Source organism: Eleginops maclovinus, chromosome 11 (genome assembly GCF_036324505.1).
Source record: "Eleginops maclovinus isolate JMC-PN-2008 ecotype Puerto Natales chromosome 11, JC_Emac_rtc_rv5, whole genome shotgun sequence".
NCBI lineage: Eukaryota > Metazoa > Chordata > Actinopteri > Perciformes > Eleginopidae > Eleginops > Eleginops maclovinus.
Genome location: NC_086359.1, coordinates 338,923 through 358,294, shown reverse-complemented (window position 1 = coordinate 358,294; position 19,372 = coordinate 338,923). Strand labels below are relative to the sequence as shown.

Genomic DNA, 19,372 nt, shown 5'->3' with positions numbered 1-19,372 from the left:
GTGTTCTGTACTGAGAGTCTGAAGCAGAAGCTCAATTTGTCTGGGAAGAGAGCCAACATTCTTCTCAGGACCATGGGGCAGGAGAAGGTGGTCAGTAGCTACATTGTGCCAGAGCTGGAGGTGGCAGCACTTGAAGATGACAGCTTCATTGAGTTGCCAAAAGCGTATACTCAGTTGTCAATGCCAGTCCACAAAGCAAACATACCCACAAATAAGGATCTGACAAGGTGGCCATATTTAAAACACATCTCCTTACCACAGATTGAGGCTGGAATTGAGTTGCTGATTGGAACGAATGTTCCACGAGCCATGGAACCGCTGGAAGTTATCCGCAGTGAGCACAATGGACCCTACGCTATAAGGACGGCACTGGGCTGGACGGTAAATGGACCACTGACAGGAAACGGTGGAGAGGCCAATTACTGTGAGCAGCCAGTAACTGTGAACCGTGTGTCCATTGTAAATCTGGATGAACTGTGGCAACAGCAATTTAAGATGGACTTTCCAGAATCTGCTGTGGAGGAACAAGTGGGTCTGTCCAGGGAAGACCTGAGGTTCATGGACATGGTCACAAAGTCAGCCAAACATGTCAATGGTCACTACCAGGTCGCCCTGCCTTTGAAAAATCCAAACGTCAGCATGCCAAATAACAGGAAAGTGGGTGGAACAGCGTCAAAACCATCTGAAGAGGAGGCTCCAGAGGGATCCAGTGTTTTACAGGGAGTATAACACCTTTATTAACGATCTACTTGGTAAAGGTTATGCTGAAAAGGTTCCTGATGCAGAGCTGGAAAGAAGTGATGGCAGGGTCTGGTACATACCGCACCATGGTGTCTACCACCCGACAAAGGGAAAGCTCAGAGTTGTTTTTGATTGTGGTGCCAGTTACAAAGGACAATCTCTGAATGAAGAGCTGTTGCAAGGGCCCGATCTAACCAGCTCACTGATTGGAGTTGTGACCAGGTTCAGGAGGGAACCTGTGGTCATCATGGCTGACATAGAAGCTATGTTTCACCAGGTGCAAGTGCCCCCAGATGATGCTGATCTGCTGCGATTCCTCTGGTGGTCACAAGGAGACTTGAACCAAGCACCATGTGAATACAGGATGAAGGTACATCTTTTCGGAGCTACATCCTCCCCTAGCTGCGCCAACTTTTCCCTCAGGAAATGTGCAGAGGATTTTGGACATGAGCATAAGGAGGAGACAGTGGACAAGCTGCAGCACTGCTTTTATGTGGACGATTGTTTGGTGGCAGTTGCAACAGAAGGAGGAGGCAGCATGAGGACGTTGCTGACCTCTATATGGACTTTGTGTTTTCGGACGTCAGATGGACTTTGCACTAATCGGTCATGACGACCAGAAGAAGGAATATTCGTTGTAATGACTTTTCATGGACTTGAGCAATTTATTAGAGATTTTTGCATTATCGTTGAAATTGATATGATGATTTATTATGTCTCCTATTGTGTTTTGAAATGTGAATTATTATGTGAGACCTAATAATTAGGGGCTGGTGTGTAAGAGACATATAGGCTGAAGATGAGCAGCACGGTGTGTTAGAGTGTGTGTGTGTTGCAGAGGGGGTGGTTCACCTGGGAGTGGGCGTGTGTGCGTGCGGAAGTGTGTGTGCGTAAAGGTGGGCACTCACCGGTGACGCAGATGAGAGAGAGAGAGAGAGAGAGAGTCAGGGTTGGGAGTAGCCGTAATTTTTGTTGACCGCTACCGCTACTCATTCATTCATTTATCCATCCTTGCTGCGCTGTGATAGCTCTGTGCTTTCAATAAATGCACCTAAGCATATTTGGATCTCAGCGTGTCTTTGTCATGGTCTACTGTGGCGCGTCATAAATCTACGTACCTGAGGACCCAAACCTCATAGACTCTCAGCGGCTAAAAGGTTTGTGTTTGGAAGCCGCAACACTAGTACTAGGAGCAGTGGGCAGCTATTGTGCAGCGGGGGATTGGAGGTGTCCGGTGTCTTGCTCAAGGGCACCACAGCAGGGCCCAGGAGGTGAACTGGGACCTCTCCAAGTAGCAGTCCACTTTCCATATTTCAAGTCTGTTCGGGGACTTGAACCGGCGACCCTACGGTTCCCAGTCCAAGCCTCCTGAGTCCAAGCCTCCTGAGTCCAAGCCTCCTGAGTCCAAGCCTCCTGAGTCCAAGCCTCCTGAGTCCAAGCCTCCTGAGTCCAAGCCTCCTGAGTCCAAGCCTCCTGAGTCCAAGCCTCCTGAGTCCAAGCCTCCTGAGTCCAAGCCTCCTGAGTCCAAGCCTCCTGAGTCCAAGCCCCTTTTTTTAATCTTTTATTTATAAAATTGCATATTTACATTTTATTTACATTTTATTTACATTTTATTTACATTTTATTTACATTTTTACAAAAAACCTGTTTTGATTGTACTTTCATTTTTCCCATCATTTTACAGAACAGTTATGTATCTCTTTTCTTCCCTTCAGACATTTCATAGTAAACAAATAATTCCTCCTCCACCAAAAACCAAACTTGTCATCAAATTACAAAAAATAAACACAACATTTTCTCACAGAAAACATGTCCTCTTTTTTATTTACACAGTCCATAATCATTTTGCTAAATTGAAAGTCAAAACGTCTTCTTCAGTGGATAAAAAGGAGCTTCCAATGACAAAGTCCTCCTTAAAAGAGTCTTTATCCATGTTTCTATGGAGCATTTTTAGGTCCCTTTTCGTGGTCCTTAGAAACATGCTCCAGAGGTTGTTCATCCTTCCCTCATAATGGGCACTGTTCCCCCTTTTACGGCATCCAAGCCCCTACTGACTGAGCCACTGCTGGATAATCATCCCGGCTTTAAACGCTGGAAACATCTCAGGAAGTAAACTAACTAAGGAGGAAAAGTGGGATTAAAGAATAAAAGTGTGAAAGAATCAGGAGTAAATGAATTTACCGGATTTACTGGTTTCTGCCATCTCCTCAGAAACGCCTTTCTGTAGTCATGCGGAAATACGGTACAGCATCTGCATCCGGTCTACAAAATAAAACCTCATCCGGGCAGAATCTAAGAAACAGCAAAAACAAAAACAACCAACACGTGAAGGAGACCTGAAACCTGACCTGAAACCTGATCTCTGTGATGGGACTTCAATGAAAGCCCGAGAGAAAGCGACACAGCAGGGGCTTTTATTTTGAAGGCCAATTTAGGAAGTGGCTCCGCAGATTGGAACTTGATGAAATTTGACTTGAAACGGCTAGATAGAACCTTAGACATGATCTTAAAGTCTAGGTCTAAAAGGGATATCAGCCTGTAGCTGCCACACAAGAGGGGGTCCTTATCCTTCTTCAACAAATGAGTGATTGAGGCCTCCGACAAAGTAGGCGGTAACTGGCATTTCAGAAAGGCATCATTGAATACTCTCATCAGGATCGGGGCGTACAGAACAAAACGCTTAAAAAACTCTGTGGTGTAACCATCAGGACCAGGCGATGTACCACTCTGTAAAGATCTCTGTAACCTCATGATGGTTAACGGAGATCCCAGTTCACCGGAACCACTCCCATCAACTTGGGGATAAACTAGAGTGTCTAAGGGGTTAGGGCTGTCCCAATCCTGTGGAGAACATGAGGTGTATAAATCAGAATAGTAGTTTGAAAAGATATGACTGATTTCAGCAGGGTCTGTGGTAATATCACCTGTTGGCGACTTCACTCTTGGGATCACCCTGGAGGCTCCTGCCACTCGCGATTGATATGCAAGCACTTTGATTTCTGTCTTTGATTTTTCATAACATATTTCAACAGAATTTTCTCGACACATATTTGCGCCTGTTGGGTTAATCCATAATTATATATTCCACTTCATGCAAACCTTCTTCCTTCCTGGTGTAACAACTATGTTATATCTGATGCACAAACAGAGTCTTTGTTTCAAATGAATAACTTTGGTAAGGATCTCTAAGCGTTGGCAGCACAGGCCATGTCTGTCAGGTGATCTGATTTCAGCCATCTTTTCACTGCTCTGCCATTTTACTGGTAACCTTAACCCTTACATAATGAAGAGGAAGTCTGAGCTCTGAGCGGAACCAACTTGTTACAGGTTGGATTTATGTAACCCTAACCCTCTGATCAGATTTAAAAACTGCTTCAGACAAGCAAAATGATCTGTACTCTAAAAACAACCGAAAGTGAAGTTTGACTTCAGTAACAAAACGATTTCTCTTTCATATGCACCCCACCCCCACAAACACACCCACACACACACACACACACACACACACACACACACACACACACACACACACACACACACACACACTACAACCACCAACTACATTTCTGTGAGAGCTGACGCTGCAGTGATAGGGGTATGCCCCCTATCACTGCAGCGGGTTTATTGTATAACTGCTTGAGTTTATTTCATAACATATGGAAAAGTTCAAATGAATTTAGCAAGGAATCAATAACTGGTGCGCTTGTACAAACACATAATAATAACTTATTATTACTAAATAAAAATGGGATAATAACACAGGATTACTTTTGGAGGAGTATTTTACTGTTGGGCTGTTAAACTATGCAACTACCAAAGGTTACTAATGGCTGATAACATTGATATGCTGTGTTAAGAAACTGAACCATGACTGCCTTGCGCTCCAACATCCTCTCCTTTATCACGTTAGCCTACTGGTTTCTGTCAGGAAGATTAAAAGGGGATAGTTCTCTCCAATCTCATCATGACAGTCAGGACTTTGCTCCGCGTCAGCCAATCAGCTCGCTGCTCCATCTCTGGGAGTGGGACCGTGATACCCCTCAGAAACACGCCGGTTTGCTATCCTGTCTCCTGATTGGTGGAATGAACTCCCCATTTTCAGGACAGCAGAGACTCTGCAGATCTACCATCAAAAACTAAGCACACATATCTGATTCCATTGAACCGTGGCAATTAAATTCATGTAAAAAAACAAAAAAAAAGGACATTATAGGGTTAGCATAGAGCTTGTCCCTAACCCCCCAGCTCTAACTATGGTAGGACTGGTTTGAAGTGAAAATATCTGACCTCCATCTGAATCCAACAGACATGTCAAGGACCTGGTCTCCGTGTGTGGAGGTAGATACTGTGTGTTTGACAACACACAGACAGGAGACAGGCAGCAGGTCAGAGAGCTTCTGGGTACAATAGATAAGATGGTAACAGGTAATGGAGGAGAGCCCTACACCAATCAGATGTTCAGGGAAGCTCAGTCAAGTCAACAAAGTTCAATACAGAAACTCTGGCTTGCCATCAAAGTGTGGTTTGAACGGCTGCTCAAAGAAATTGGGAGGATATTAAGGAAGTGTTGTAAACAGATGGTCCAGAACTTTAATACATGACTTTAATGGTGAACAGTGAGGTCGACCAATCAGAGCACAGGGAGATGAGGAGGACCAATCAGAGCACAGGGAGATGAGGAGGACCAATCAGAGCACAGGGAGATGGGGAGGACCAATCAGAGCACAGGGTGATGAGGAGGACCAATCAGAGCACAGGGAGATGAGGAGGACCAATCAGAGCACAGGGTGATGAGGAGGACCAATCAGAGCACAGGGAGATGAGGAGGACCAATCAGAACACAGGGAGATGAGGAGGACCAATCAGAGCACAGGGAGATGAGGAGGACCAATCAGAGCACAGGGTGATGAGGAGGACCAATCAGAGCACAGGGTGATGAGGAGGACCAATCAGAGCACAGGGAGATGAGGAGGACCAATCAGAGCACAGGGAGATGAGGAGGACCAATCAGAGCACAGGGAGATGAGGAGGTCCTTTATTTTGTTGCTGTGGCCGTTGAAAGTTTTCCTAACTACCATCTGTCCTTTATCACTCAATAATCATGTGTTCTATCCCCAGATCTTTTTGATCATTTGTTGAACTTTGAATACTTTATGTTATTGATTCCTGATTTTATATTTCACTTTTTGAACAGGTTGAATTTAATCAGGTTGGCTTTAAAGTCACTTTAATGCCCATACGTGTTTAATGATGTCGCTGTCAATGATTGGGTTAATTAAACGACTTCTGAACAATACTTGATGTGAGAGGGTTTTATTGATCTTCAATGTTTGTGATTGATCTGATTTCAAACAAACATTAAGTGAATGACTGTTTTGTTGGTTTTGAATTTGCGAAGATAACAAAGTTCCGCTTCTTACCGCTTTGGCTCGTACTCAAGCTTCTGTAGTACAAGTACTATGAAAAATACCACTGAGAGAAGTACTGCAGTACTGGTGTGGATCAGAAACATTTAGTAACACCGCCTCTATCTAGTGTACACACACCGGTACTGCAGTGTGTGTGTGTGTGTGTGTGTGTGTGTGTGTGTGTGTGTGTGTGTGTGTGTGTGTGTGTGTGTGTGTGTGTGTGTGTGTGTGTGTGTGTGTGTGTGTGTGTGTGTGGGAGGAGATAATGAGCAGCAGTTCTTCTCTCTCCCTCTCACTCGTCTCAGCGTCTCTCTCAGGATGGATCAGTTTTCTTCTGGATTTTTAATAATCGTGTTTCTGCTGCAGAACGTCTCTTCCCTCTCAGAGGAGTCAGGTGAGCGGCCGTTTTTAACCCTAACTAAATATTCATCACTGAGGAGCAGCAGCTGCTAGAGGCTTCATCTGCACCACTGGTGCTACAGTCAGGAGAGGACTCTTTAAAATAGAGACACTACATACTGATATACACCTGAACATCAGCAGGAGAGGACTCTTTAAAGTAGAGACACTACATACTGATATACACCTGAACATCAGCAGGAGAGGACTCTTTAAAGTAGAGACTCTACATACTGATATACACCTGAACATCAGCAGGAGAGGACTCTTTAAAGTAGAGACTCTACATACTGATATACACCTGAACATCAGCAGGAGAGGACTCTTTAAAGTAGAGACACTACATACTGATATACACCTGAACATCAGCAGGAGAGGACTCTTTAAAGTAGAGACACTACATACTGATATACACCTGAACATCAGCAGGAGAGGACTCTTTAAAGTAGAGACACTACATACTGATATACACCTGAACATCAGCAGGAGAGGACTCTTTAAAGTAGAGACTCTACATACTGATATACACCTGAACATCAGCAGGAGAGGACTCTTTAAAGTAGAGACACTACATACTGATATGCACCTGAACATCAGCAGGAGAGGACTCTTTAAAGTAGGAGAGGACTCTTTAAAGTAGAGAGACACTGGTGCTTTAACCTGGAGGGAGGACTGTCTTCACATGGAAGAGTTTCTGACTCAAAGAACTTTCCTCTCCACGTTTTTCCCATAAATCTCTCTGTTTATACGCTCTGCCGTCTGAGGAATGTGAGGGATTCAGATCATATTTCATCATCCAGGGTGTGTGTGTGAGTGTGTGTGAGTGTGTGTGTGAGTGTAGTGATTTAATGAGGATGGAGGCAGATTTCTGTCTGAGGTTGCAGAGGTCAGGGGTCACACACACACACACACACACACACACACACACACACACACACTCTTTTTGTGGTGTTTGTCTTTAAGAGGTATTTATGACAGAGGACAGAAAACTGTTTCCACATTTAAAACAACAACTCAGCACTGATGGGTTATTATTCAGCCTCAGTTTAAAGTAATACAGGACTTCTACTTTCACTGCAGTACAAGATCTGAGTACTTCTCCCACCTCTGTGTTTGTATATTTATACTCTCTCTCCCTCTCCCTCTCTTTGTCTCTCTCCCTCTCTTTGTCTCTCTCTGTGTGTCTGTCTCTCTCTCACTCCCTCTCCCTCTCTGTCACTCTCTCTCTCTCCCTCTCTGTCACTCTCTCTCTCTCTCTATCTCTCCCTCTGTCTCTCTCTCTCTCACTCCCTCTCCCTCTCTCTCTCTCTCTCTCTCTCTCTCACTCCCTCTCCGTCTCTCTCTCTCTCTCTCTCTCTCTCTCACTCTCTCCCTCTCTGTCTCTGTCTCTCCCTCTGTTTCTCTCTCTGTCTCTCTCTCTCTCTCCCTCTCTCTGTCTCTCTCTGTCTCTATCTCTCTCTCTCTCACTCTCTCCCTCTCTCTCTCTCTCAGCCTCTCTCTATCAGGTGCTGTCAGACTTCGCTGTCGTTCGTCCAATCAGGACCAACGCTGAGGGCCATTTTCTGTCCGCATCAGTCTCCGCCCCCCGCCGCAGCAGGAGACACGCCCCCTCCACAGAGGACAAGCCCTTTGACGTTAACAACCACAGACACAAAGATACGCCCACAGATGCTTCACCGTCCAATCAGACAGGGCGTGGCTGGAGGGGGCGGGGTCCCGGGGAGCAGGAGGCGGAGCTTTTCTACAACGTGACAGTGTTCGGCATGGCGCTGCACCTGAGGCTGCGCCCCAACACCCGCCTGGTGGCCCCCGCCGCCACCATGGAGTGGGAGGAGTCGGGACGCCAACACTCTCAGCCAATAGGGGACGTTGGCTGCTTCTACACCGGAGACGTGTCCAACATGGAGGACGCGTCCGTTGCCATCAGCAACTGTGACGGGCTGGTAGGTGTCAACTGAAGTTTCAGCGCAAAAACATGAAACATATCTGTGAAACAGTTCCACAACATGCATGACATATGCGATATAGTTCATGGATACAGATGTGAGAGCAAACACTGGAACAGATCAGCCTCCCTTCTTACAGCGGACTCTGATTGAATCCAGATGTGGAGGAAGGATGGAGGATTCTTTTCCTGCTGTGGCCCCGTGTGACTGACAGCAAATTTCACATGCTAACACTCATTATAGCAGCCGGGCATGCGCTCGTTCAGGGTTAGCTGCACTTTATGAAGAATAAGGCTCAGACTCTTCTTCCTTAACGCTGACTCTCTGTGATGTGCAGGCCGGGATGATCCGGACTGGTCAGGAGGAGTTCTTCATCGAGCCGCTGGATCGATGGAGGACAGGAAGAGCAGAGGAAGAGGAGGAAGAGGAATTGGAAGAGGAGGAAGGAAGGCGACACATCGTTTATCGCCCAACGGCCATCATTAAGAAACAACCGGCTGTCAATCAAACAGCTGAAGACTTCCTCAGAGGTGAGTTCATGTAACATATAATCTCTCCTCTTCAAACTGACTTCCTACAGTGCAGCTATTCCTGATTGTCCCTGAAGGCAGCGCCTCTCTGGTCCAATGGGATTCCTCCATCTGATTTTGGTTTATGTCAGAAAATAATCTCTGTGTCAAACAAACGTTTAGTTCAGCAGGATAATCTCCAGATATTAACCTCTTTATGATTCCTGAAGAGCTAATGTTGGGCTATTAAGGAACTACAGCACGGTCACATGACTTCACCTCACCACTGCTAAGCTAAAGGAAGCTAATGTTGGGCTATAAAGGAACTACAGCACGGTCACATGACTTCACCTCACCACTGCTAAGCTAAAGGAAGCTAATGTTGGGCTATAGAGGAACTACAGCACGGTCACATGACTTCACCTCACCACTGCTAAGCTAAAGGAAGCTAATGTTGGGCTATAGAGGAACTACAGCACGGTCACATGACTTCACCTCACCACCGCTAAGCTAAAGGCGGCTAATGTTGGGCTATATAGGAACTACAGCACGGTCACATGACTTGACATCACCACCGCTAAGCTAAAGGTGGCTAATGTTGGGCTATAGAGGAACTACAGCACGGTCACATGACTTGACATCACCACCGCTAAGCTAAAGGTGGCTAATGTTGGGCTATAGAGGAACTACAGCACGGTCACATGACTTCACATCACCACCGCTAAGCTAAAGGTGGCTAATGTTGGGCTATATAGGAACTACAGCACGGTCACATGACTTCACGTCACCACCGCTAAGCTAAAGGTGGCTAATGTTGGGCTATAGAGGAACTACAGCACGGTCACATGACTTCACGTCTCCACCGCTAAGCTAAAGGTGGCTAATGTTGGGCTATAGAGGAACTACAGCACGGTCACATGACTTCACATCACCACCGCTAACCTAAAGGTGGCTAACGTTGGGCTATAGAGGAACTACAGCACGGTCACATGACTTCACATCACCACCGCTAAGCTAAAGGTGGCTAACGTTGGGCTATAGAGGAACTACAGCACGGTCACATGACTTCACATCACCACCGCTAAGCTAAAGGTGGCTAACGTTGGGCTATAGAGGAACTACAGCACGGTCACATGATTTCACGTCCCCACCGCTAAGCTAAAGGTGGCTAAATTCTCTGGCTTTTTGAGTGTGATATTGTATTGTTGTGTTTTTGTTTTGTTGTCGTGATGGTTCAGTGTAACATTAGAGGTTATAGTGGAGTATTTTCTCAGAGTAACTGCAGAAGGAGAGGATCAAACCAAAAACACAGACACTGTTCCAGGAAACTTGGCAGGGAGGACGGAAGCTTTACAACACACACACACACACACACACACACACACACACACACACACACACACAGCACACACACACACACACATGCACACACAGCACACACTCAGAGGAACACACTCAGAGAGGCACACACACACTCAGAGGAACACACTCAGAGAGACACACACACACACACACAAACTGCGACGTGGCAGCAGGGTTTCAGAGTCCGGTGGTTTTGCAGTTTGTTCCTGAGTTGATGGATAGTTCAGCTCCTCGTCTGGATCTGTTTCTCATAACCACAGTTTACGTCACCTCAGATCAACTCATCCTACACACACACACACACACACACACACACACACACACACACACACACACACACACACACACACACACACACACACACACACAAACACACACACACACACACACACACACACACACACACACACACACACACACACACACACACACACACACACACACACACACACACACAGTGCCTTCAGTCTTGAAGAGATGAGCTTTAGAAAGAAACTGTTTAACACAGAACTAAAGCCAGACAGAGACCTGATCCCAGCCTCAGAGCAGGGTCTCTGGTCTGCAGTCTGAACAGCACGTCTGTTTTCTGTCTTCCGGTCAGCCGTGACTCAGCTGGCTTTAAACTGAGCAACAGGAGACACCATGAAGCAGGAAGCAGGCTTCCATCAGTGAGGACGAGTCCGACCACGATCCTTCAGAGACGTCCAAGTCCCTGAAGTCCCCTGATAGTCTCTGAGCCTTATCACCCTGACCTAATCGGGGGGGACGCTTTAGAGCCTCCAAGTTAGCATTCAGGCCTTCTGCCCTCTGTAGAGACACTGTCCTCACAAATGTCCTCGGGACAGGGAGTGATGTTGATCTGTGTGTCCCTGCAGGTCCTCTCTTAGGCTCTCTGAACTTCCAGCAGGACGTCTGGTCTGGATCAAGATCAGCCCGCCGCCGGCGCTACATCGAGGGGGCCGAGGAGTTCAGCATCGAGGTGAGGGAACTGTTTCAGGAAGCCCTCAGGGAACTGTTTCAGGAAGCCGTCAGGGAACTGGTTCAGGGGTGGGGGGGGGGAAGGGGGGGGGGGGGGGGGGGGGGGACCTGGGTTGGGGGGGGGGGGGGGGGGGGGGGGGGGGGTGGGGGGGGGGGTACGGGTGGGGTGGGGGTGGGGGGGGGGGTTGGGAGGGGAGGCGGGGGGGGGGGGGGGAGGGGGGGGGAGAGAGGGGGGGTGATGGGGGGGGGGGGGGGGGAAAGGGTTTAGGTTGTTAGGGTTAAAAAGAGAGGTAGAAAGGATGGGGGGGGGGAGGGTGGTAGATGGATAGAGGAATAGAGTAACATGTATGGATGTTGTAATCCGGTCTCGCATTGTACTAAGTGAGTGGAAAAAAAAGGGCCCCGCAAGTTAATTCTGTGGTCAGCGGGGGTTGCCTCATTACTCAGGAGGGGGAAGAATCCACAACGCTCACAGATGTTCCTTTTCACTGAAATCAGTTCTCTGTGTTAGTCTCAAAACCAGTTCCTGAAATATACTTTGTGCTCTTTGGACGCAACTGTAATCTGAACCAAAGTCCCGCTGAACTTCCTCCTTGAGTTTCAGCTGGACCCACAGTGGATTTCTTACCTCTCTATGAGGAGGGTCCAGGCTGCTGAGGATCAATGGTCACCCAGCAGGGGATCACTCAGGCCCTTTTTGCTGAAGATGTTTCTGAGATTCTGTATCTGCATCCTCTCTGAAGCTGCAGTGTCTCCTCTGTGATCCAGGTTAACGAGATCTATCAGGATCACTCTCTGGGCGCCAACATCAACGTAGTGCTGGTCAGGATCATCATGCTGTCTCCAGCCAAGGTAAAACCCTATTGTTAGAGACTCAGGAGGGCCCTGTGTTAGAGGGGCCTGTGTTACTCTGGAGGGCCCTGTGTTACTCAGGAGGGCCCTTTGTGGATCAGGAAGTCCTAGAGTTCATGTACGATCCCGGAGCAGACCCAGGTCCTGTATGTCGGTCCTTTTAGACCTACACTACCCAGACGTTCCTTTAGATCTTCAGTGATGGAGTACCATATGTTCCCAACACTGAGCGGTAACCTCCTGGCTTACAGGAGACATGAATCCAATGATCACATGTCAGCTAGTGAACTAAAAGTGGTATACCTCTGTCAGTCGCAGCAGCTGATCTCTGTGGGGAACCCTCAGAAGAGTCTGGAGAACGTCTGCGGCTGGTCCTACCTCCAGCAGAGAGAGCAGAACCACGCCGAGCAGCACGACCACACCGTGTACCTGACCAGGCAGGAGTTCGGGCCCTCCGGCATGCAGGGTATACTGCTAATACTACTGTTATTACTACTGCTATTACTACTGCTATTACTACTGCTATTACTACTGCTATTACTACTGCTATTACTACTGCTATTACTACTGCTATTACTACTGCTATTACTACTGCTAATACTACTGCTATTACTACTGCTATTACTACTGCTATTACTACTGTTATTACTACTGCTATTACTACTGCTATTACTACTGCTACTACTACTGCTATTACTACTGCTATTACTACTGCTAATACTACTGTTATTACTACTGCTAAACTACTGCTATTACTACTTCTATTACTACTGCTATTACTACTGCAAATCCAACTGGCTATTACTACTGCTATTACTACTGCATATTACTACTGGCTATACTAACGCTATTACTACTGCTAATACTACTGCTAATACTACTGCTATTATACTACTGCAAAACTACTGCTATTACTACTGCTATTACTACTACGTCTATTAAATACTGCTATTACTACTGCTAATACTTACGCAATTACAACTGCAATTACTACTGCTATTACTACTGCTATTACTACTGCTATTACTACTGCTATTACTACTGCTATTACTACTGCTATTACTACTGCTATTACTACTGCTATTACTACTGCTATTACTACTGCTATTACTACTGCTATTACTACTGCTATTACTACTGCTATTACTACTGCTAATACTACTGCTATTACTACTGCTAATACTACTGCTATTACTACTGCTAATACTACTGCTATTACTACTGCTATTACTACTGCTATTACTACTGCTATTACTACTGCTATTACTACTGCTATTACTACTGCTATACTACTGCTAATACTACTGCTATTACTACTGCTATTACTACTGCTATTACTACTGCTATTACTACTGCTATTACTACTGCTAATACTACTGCTATTACTACTGCTATTACTACTGCTAATACTACTGCTATTACTACTGCTAATACTACTGCTATTACTACTGCTATTACTACTGCTATTACTACTGCTATTACTACTGCTATTACTACTGCTATTACTACTGCTATTACTACTGCTATTACTACTGCTATTACTACTGCTATTACTACTGCTATTACTACTGCTAATACTACTGCTAATACTACTGCTATTACTACTGCGAATACTACTGCTATTACTACTGCTATTACTACTGCTATTACTACTGCTATACTACTGCTATTACTACTGCTAATACTACTGCTAATACTACTGTTATTACTACTGCTATTACTACTACTATTACTACTGCTAATACTACTGCTATTACTACTGCTATTACTACTGCTACTACTACTGCTAATACTACTGCTAATACTACTGCTATTACTACTGCTATTACTACTGCTAATACTACTGCAATTACTACTGCTAATACTACTGCTATTACTACTGCTATTACTACTGCTAATACTACTGCTATTACTACTGCTATTACTACTGCTATTACTACTGCTATTACTACTGCTATTACTACTGCTATTACTACTGCTATTACTACTGCTACTACTACTGCTATTACTACTGCTATTACTACTGCTATTACTACTGCTACTACTACTGCTATTACTACTGCTATTACTACTGCTATTACTACTGCTATTACTACTGCTATTACTACTGCTATTACTACTGCTATTACTACTGCTATTACTACTGCTATTACTACTGCTATTACTACTGCTATTACTACTGCTATTACTACTGCTACTACTACTACTATTACTACTGCTAATACTACTGCTATTACTACTGCTATTACTACTGCTATTACTACTGCTATTACTACTGCTAATACTACTGCTATTACTACTGCTAATACTACTGCTATTACTACTGCTATTACTACTGCTATTACTACTGCTATTACTACTGCTATTACTACTGCTAATACTACTGCTATTACTACTGCTAATACTACTGCTATTACTACTGCTATTACTACTGCTATTACTACTGCTATTACTACTGCTACTACTACTACTATTACTACTGCTAATACTACTGCTATTACTACTGCTATTACTACTGCTACTACTACTACTATTACTACTGCTAATACTACTGCTATTACTACTGCTATTACTACTGCTATTACTACTGCTATTACTACTGCTAATACTACTGCTATTACTACTGCTACTACTACTACTATTACTACTGCTATACTACTGCTATTACTACTGCTATTACTACTGCTACTACTACTACTATTACTACTGCTAATACTACTGCTATTACTACTGCTATTACTACTGCTAATACTACTGCTATTACTACTGCTATTACTACTGCTATTACTACTGCTATTACTACTGCTAATACTACTGCTATTACTACTGCTATTACTACTACTATTACTACTGCTAATACTACTGCTATTACTACTGCTATTACTACTACTACTACTACTACTATTACTACTGCTAATACTACTGCTATTACTACTGCTATTACTACTGCTATTACTACTGCTATTACTACTGCTATTACTACTGCTATTACTACTGCTACTACTACTACTATTACTACTGCTAATACTACTGCTATTACTACTGCTATTACTACTGCTATTACTACTGCTATTACTACTGCTAATACTACTGCTATTACTACTGCTATTACTACTGCTACTACTACTGCTATTACTACTGCTATTACTACTGCTAATACTACTGCTATTACTACTGCTATTACTACTGCTATTACTACTGCTATTACTACTGCTACTACTACTGCTATTACTACTGCTATTACTACTGCTATTACTACTGCTATTACTACTGCTATTACTACTGCTATTACTACTGCTAATACTACTGCTAATACTACTGCTATTACTACTGCTATTACTACTGCTATTACTACTGCTATTACTACTGCTACTACTACTGCTATTACTACTGCTATTACTACTGCTATTACTACTGCTATTACTACTGCTACTACTACTGCTATTACTACTGCTAATACTACTGCTATTACTACTGCTATTACTACTGCTATTACTACTGCTATTACTACTGCTATTACTACTGCTATTACTACTGCTACTACTACTACTATTACTACTGCTAATACTACTGCTATTACTACTGCTATTACTACTGCTATTACTACTGCTATTACTACTGCTAATACTACGCTTTACTACTGCTATTACTACTGCTATTACTACTGCTATTACTACTGCTATTACTACTGCTATTACTACTGCTATTACTACTGCTAATACTACTGCTATTACTACTGCTATTACTACTGCTATTACTACTGCTATTACTACTGCTATTACTACTGCTAATACTACTGCTATTACTACTGCTATTACTACTGCTATTACTACTGCTATTACTACTGCTATTACTACTGCTATTACTACTGCTATTACTACTGCTATTACTACTGCTAATACTACTGCTATTACTACTGCTATTACTACTGCTATTACTACTGCTATTACTACTGCTAATACTACTGCTATTACTACTGCTATTACTACTGCTATTACTACTGCTAATACTACTGCTATTACTACTGCTATTACTACTGCTATTACTACTGCTAATACTACTGCTATTACTACTGCTATTACTACTGCTATTACTACTGCTATTACTACTGCTATTACTACTGCTAATACTACTGCTAATACTACTGCTATTACTACTGCTATTACTACTGCTATTACTACTGCTATTACTACTGCTAATACTACTGCTAATACTACTGCTATTACTACTGCTATTACTACTGCTATTACTACTGCTAATACTACTGCTATTACTACTGCTATTACTACTGCTACTACTACTACTATTACTACTGCTATTACTACTGCTAATACTACTGCTATTACTACTGCTAATACTACTGCTATTACTACTGCTAATACTACTGCTATTACTACTGCTATTACTACTGCTATTACTACTGCTATTACTACTGCTATTACTACTGCTAATACTACTGCTATTACTACTGCTAATACTACTGCTATTACTACTGCTACTACTACTGCTATTACTACTGCTATTACTACTGCTATTACTACTGCTAATACTACTACTATTACTACTGCTAATACTACTGCTATTACTACTGCTACTACTACTACTATTACTACTGCTAATACTACTGCTATTACTACTGCTATTACTACTGCTACTACTACTACTATTACTACTGCTATTACTACTGCTACTACTACTACTATTACTACTGCTAATACTACTGCTATTACTACTGCTATTACTACTGCTACTACTACTACTATTACTACTGCTAATACTACTGCTATTACTACTGCTAATACTACTGCTATTACTACTGCTATTACTACTGCTAATACTACTGCTATTACTACTGCTAATACTACTGCTAATACTACTGCTATTACTACTGCTAATACTACTGCTATTACTACTGCTATTACTACTGCTAATACTACTGCGAATACTACTGCTATTACTACTGCTAATACTACTGCTATTACTACTGCTATTACTACTGCTAATACTACTGCTATTACTACTGCTATTACTACTGCTAATACTACTGCGAATACTACTGCTAATACTACTGCTAATACTACTGCTAATACTACTGCTAATACTACTGCTATTACTACTGCTAATACTACTGCTATTACTACTGCGAATACTACTGCTAATACTACTGCTAATACTACTGCTAATACTACTGCTATTACTACTGCTATACTACTGCTATTACTACTGCTATTACTACTGCTAATACTACTGCGAATACTACTGCTAATACTACTGCTAATACTACAAGTACCTTTGCCCCCCCCCCCTTCCGCAGGTTATGCTCCAGTTAGAGGAATGTGTCAGCTACACCGGAGTTGTGTCCTCGTCCTTGAAGACGGATTTTCCTCAGCTTTCGTAGCTGCTCATGAAACGGGACATGTGTGAGACACACACACACACACACACACACACACACACACACTCATAGAGATGACCCGCAGGTGTCTCGTAGGGATGACTCTGGGTGTCCAGTGTGAATCAAAATGACCTCCAGGTGTCTCTTGTCTGTCCCTGTCTCTCAGTTTGGGGATGGAGCATGACGGCGAGGCAAATGCCTGCGAGGACGACGTCCCGCTGGGCAGCATCATGTCCCCGCAGGTCCAGGCCACCTTCCAGCGGTACCACTGGTCCCGCTGCAGCTGGAGGGAGCTGCACCAGTACCTGCAGTGAGTCCTGAAGGCACCAAGCCACAGGGACGGGGTGGGAGTTGAATAACTAAAAGAAGGAGTAATAACGGGTTGAGGTATCCAAAGAGGAACCAGGTTCTGAAACACATTTGCCATGTCTCTCCTCAGCAACTACGACTGTCTCCGTGACGACCCGTTCCTCCACGATTGGCCAGCTCAGCCTCCGTTGCCGGGGTTTCAGTACACCATGGACCAGCAGTGTCGCTTCGACTTCGGACCAGGATACAGCCTCTGCACCGCGGTAAGGGACTCAGTGAGGCGTCAGTGCGGGACAGACAGACTGAGGCGGGGGTGTGAGAAAGGAAGATCAAATCTGTTCCATGATTGGTTCACACCTTTTAAGGGGCCTTGCTTAAGGGGCATTAAGGGGCATTAATTAAGGGATATTGTTTAAGGGGCATTAAGGGACATTGTTTAAGGGGCATTGCTTAAGAGGCCTTGTTTAAGGGGCATTGTTTAAGGGGCATTAAGGGACATTTTTTAAGGGACATTGTTTAAGGGGCATTGTTTAAGGGGCCTTGTTTAAGGGGCATTGTTTAAGGGGCCTTGTTTAAGGGACATTGTTTAAAGGGCCTTGTTTAAGGGACATTGTTTAAGGGACATTGTTTAAAGGGCATTGTTTAAGGGGCATTGTTTAAGGGGCCTTGTTTAAGGGGCCTTGTTTAAGGGGCCTTGTTTAAGGGACATTGTTTAAGGGGCATTAAGGGACATTTTTTAAGGGACATTGTTTAAGGGGCATTGTTTAAGGGGCATTGTTTAAGGGGCCTTGTTTAAGGGGCCTTGTTTAAGGGGCCTTGTTTAAGGGACATTGTTTAAAGGGCCTTGTTTAAGGGACATTGTTTAAGGGACATTGTTTAAGGGGCCTTGTTTAACAGGCATTGTTTAAAGGGCATTGTTTAAGGGGCCTGGTTTAAGGGGCCTTGTTTAAAGGGCATTGTTTAAGGGGCATGGTTTAAGGGGCATTGTTTAAGGGGCATTAATTAAGGGATATTGTTTAAGGGGCATTAAGGGACATTGTTTAAGGGACATTGTTTAAGGGGCCTTGTTTAAGGGGCCTTGTTTAAGGGGCCTTGTTTAAGGGGCATTGTTTAAGGGGCCTTGTTTAAGGGGCATTGTTTAAGGGGCCTTGTTTAAGGGACATTGTTTAAGGGGCATTAAGGGACATTGTTTAAGGGACATTGTTTAAGGGGCCTTTTTTAAGGGGCCTTGTTTAAGGGGCATTGTTTAAGGGGCCTTGTTTAAGGGGCATTGTTTAAGGGGCCTTGTTTAAGGGACATTGTTTAAGGGGCATTAAGGGACATTGTTTAAGGGACATTGTTTAAGGGACATTGTTTAAGGGGCCTTGTTTAAGGGGCCTTGTTTAAGGGGCCTTGTTTAAGGGGCATTGTTTAAGGGGCCTTGTTTAAGGGGCATTGTTTAAGGGGCATTGTTTAAGGGGCCTTGTTTAAGGG

The 19,372-nt window shown here is 44.0% G+C and overlaps 1 protein-coding gene across 1 annotated transcript in view; it reads left to right on the top strand.

Annotated features, from left to right (window-relative positions):
* The first annotated feature begins 6,459 nt into the window (after positions 1–6,459).
* The window catches only part of LOC134872420 (A disintegrin and metalloproteinase with thrombospondin motifs 2-like), a 40,074-nt gene continuing 27,161 nt past the window's right edge, over positions 6,460–19,372 (top strand). Inside the window, 9 exon segments of the mRNA XM_063895702.1 lie at positions 6,460–6,543; positions 8,040–8,491; positions 8,832–9,024; positions 11,241–11,344; positions 12,034–12,195; positions 12,508–12,661; positions 17,510–17,615; positions 17,757–17,900; positions 18,030–18,162. Of these exon segments, the coding sequence (XP_063751772.1) occupies positions 6,468–6,543; positions 8,040–8,491; positions 8,832–9,024; positions 11,241–11,344; positions 12,034–12,195; positions 12,508–12,661; positions 17,510–17,615; positions 17,757–17,900; positions 18,030–18,162 (1,524 nt within the window). The 5' untranslated portion in view covers positions 6,460–6,467.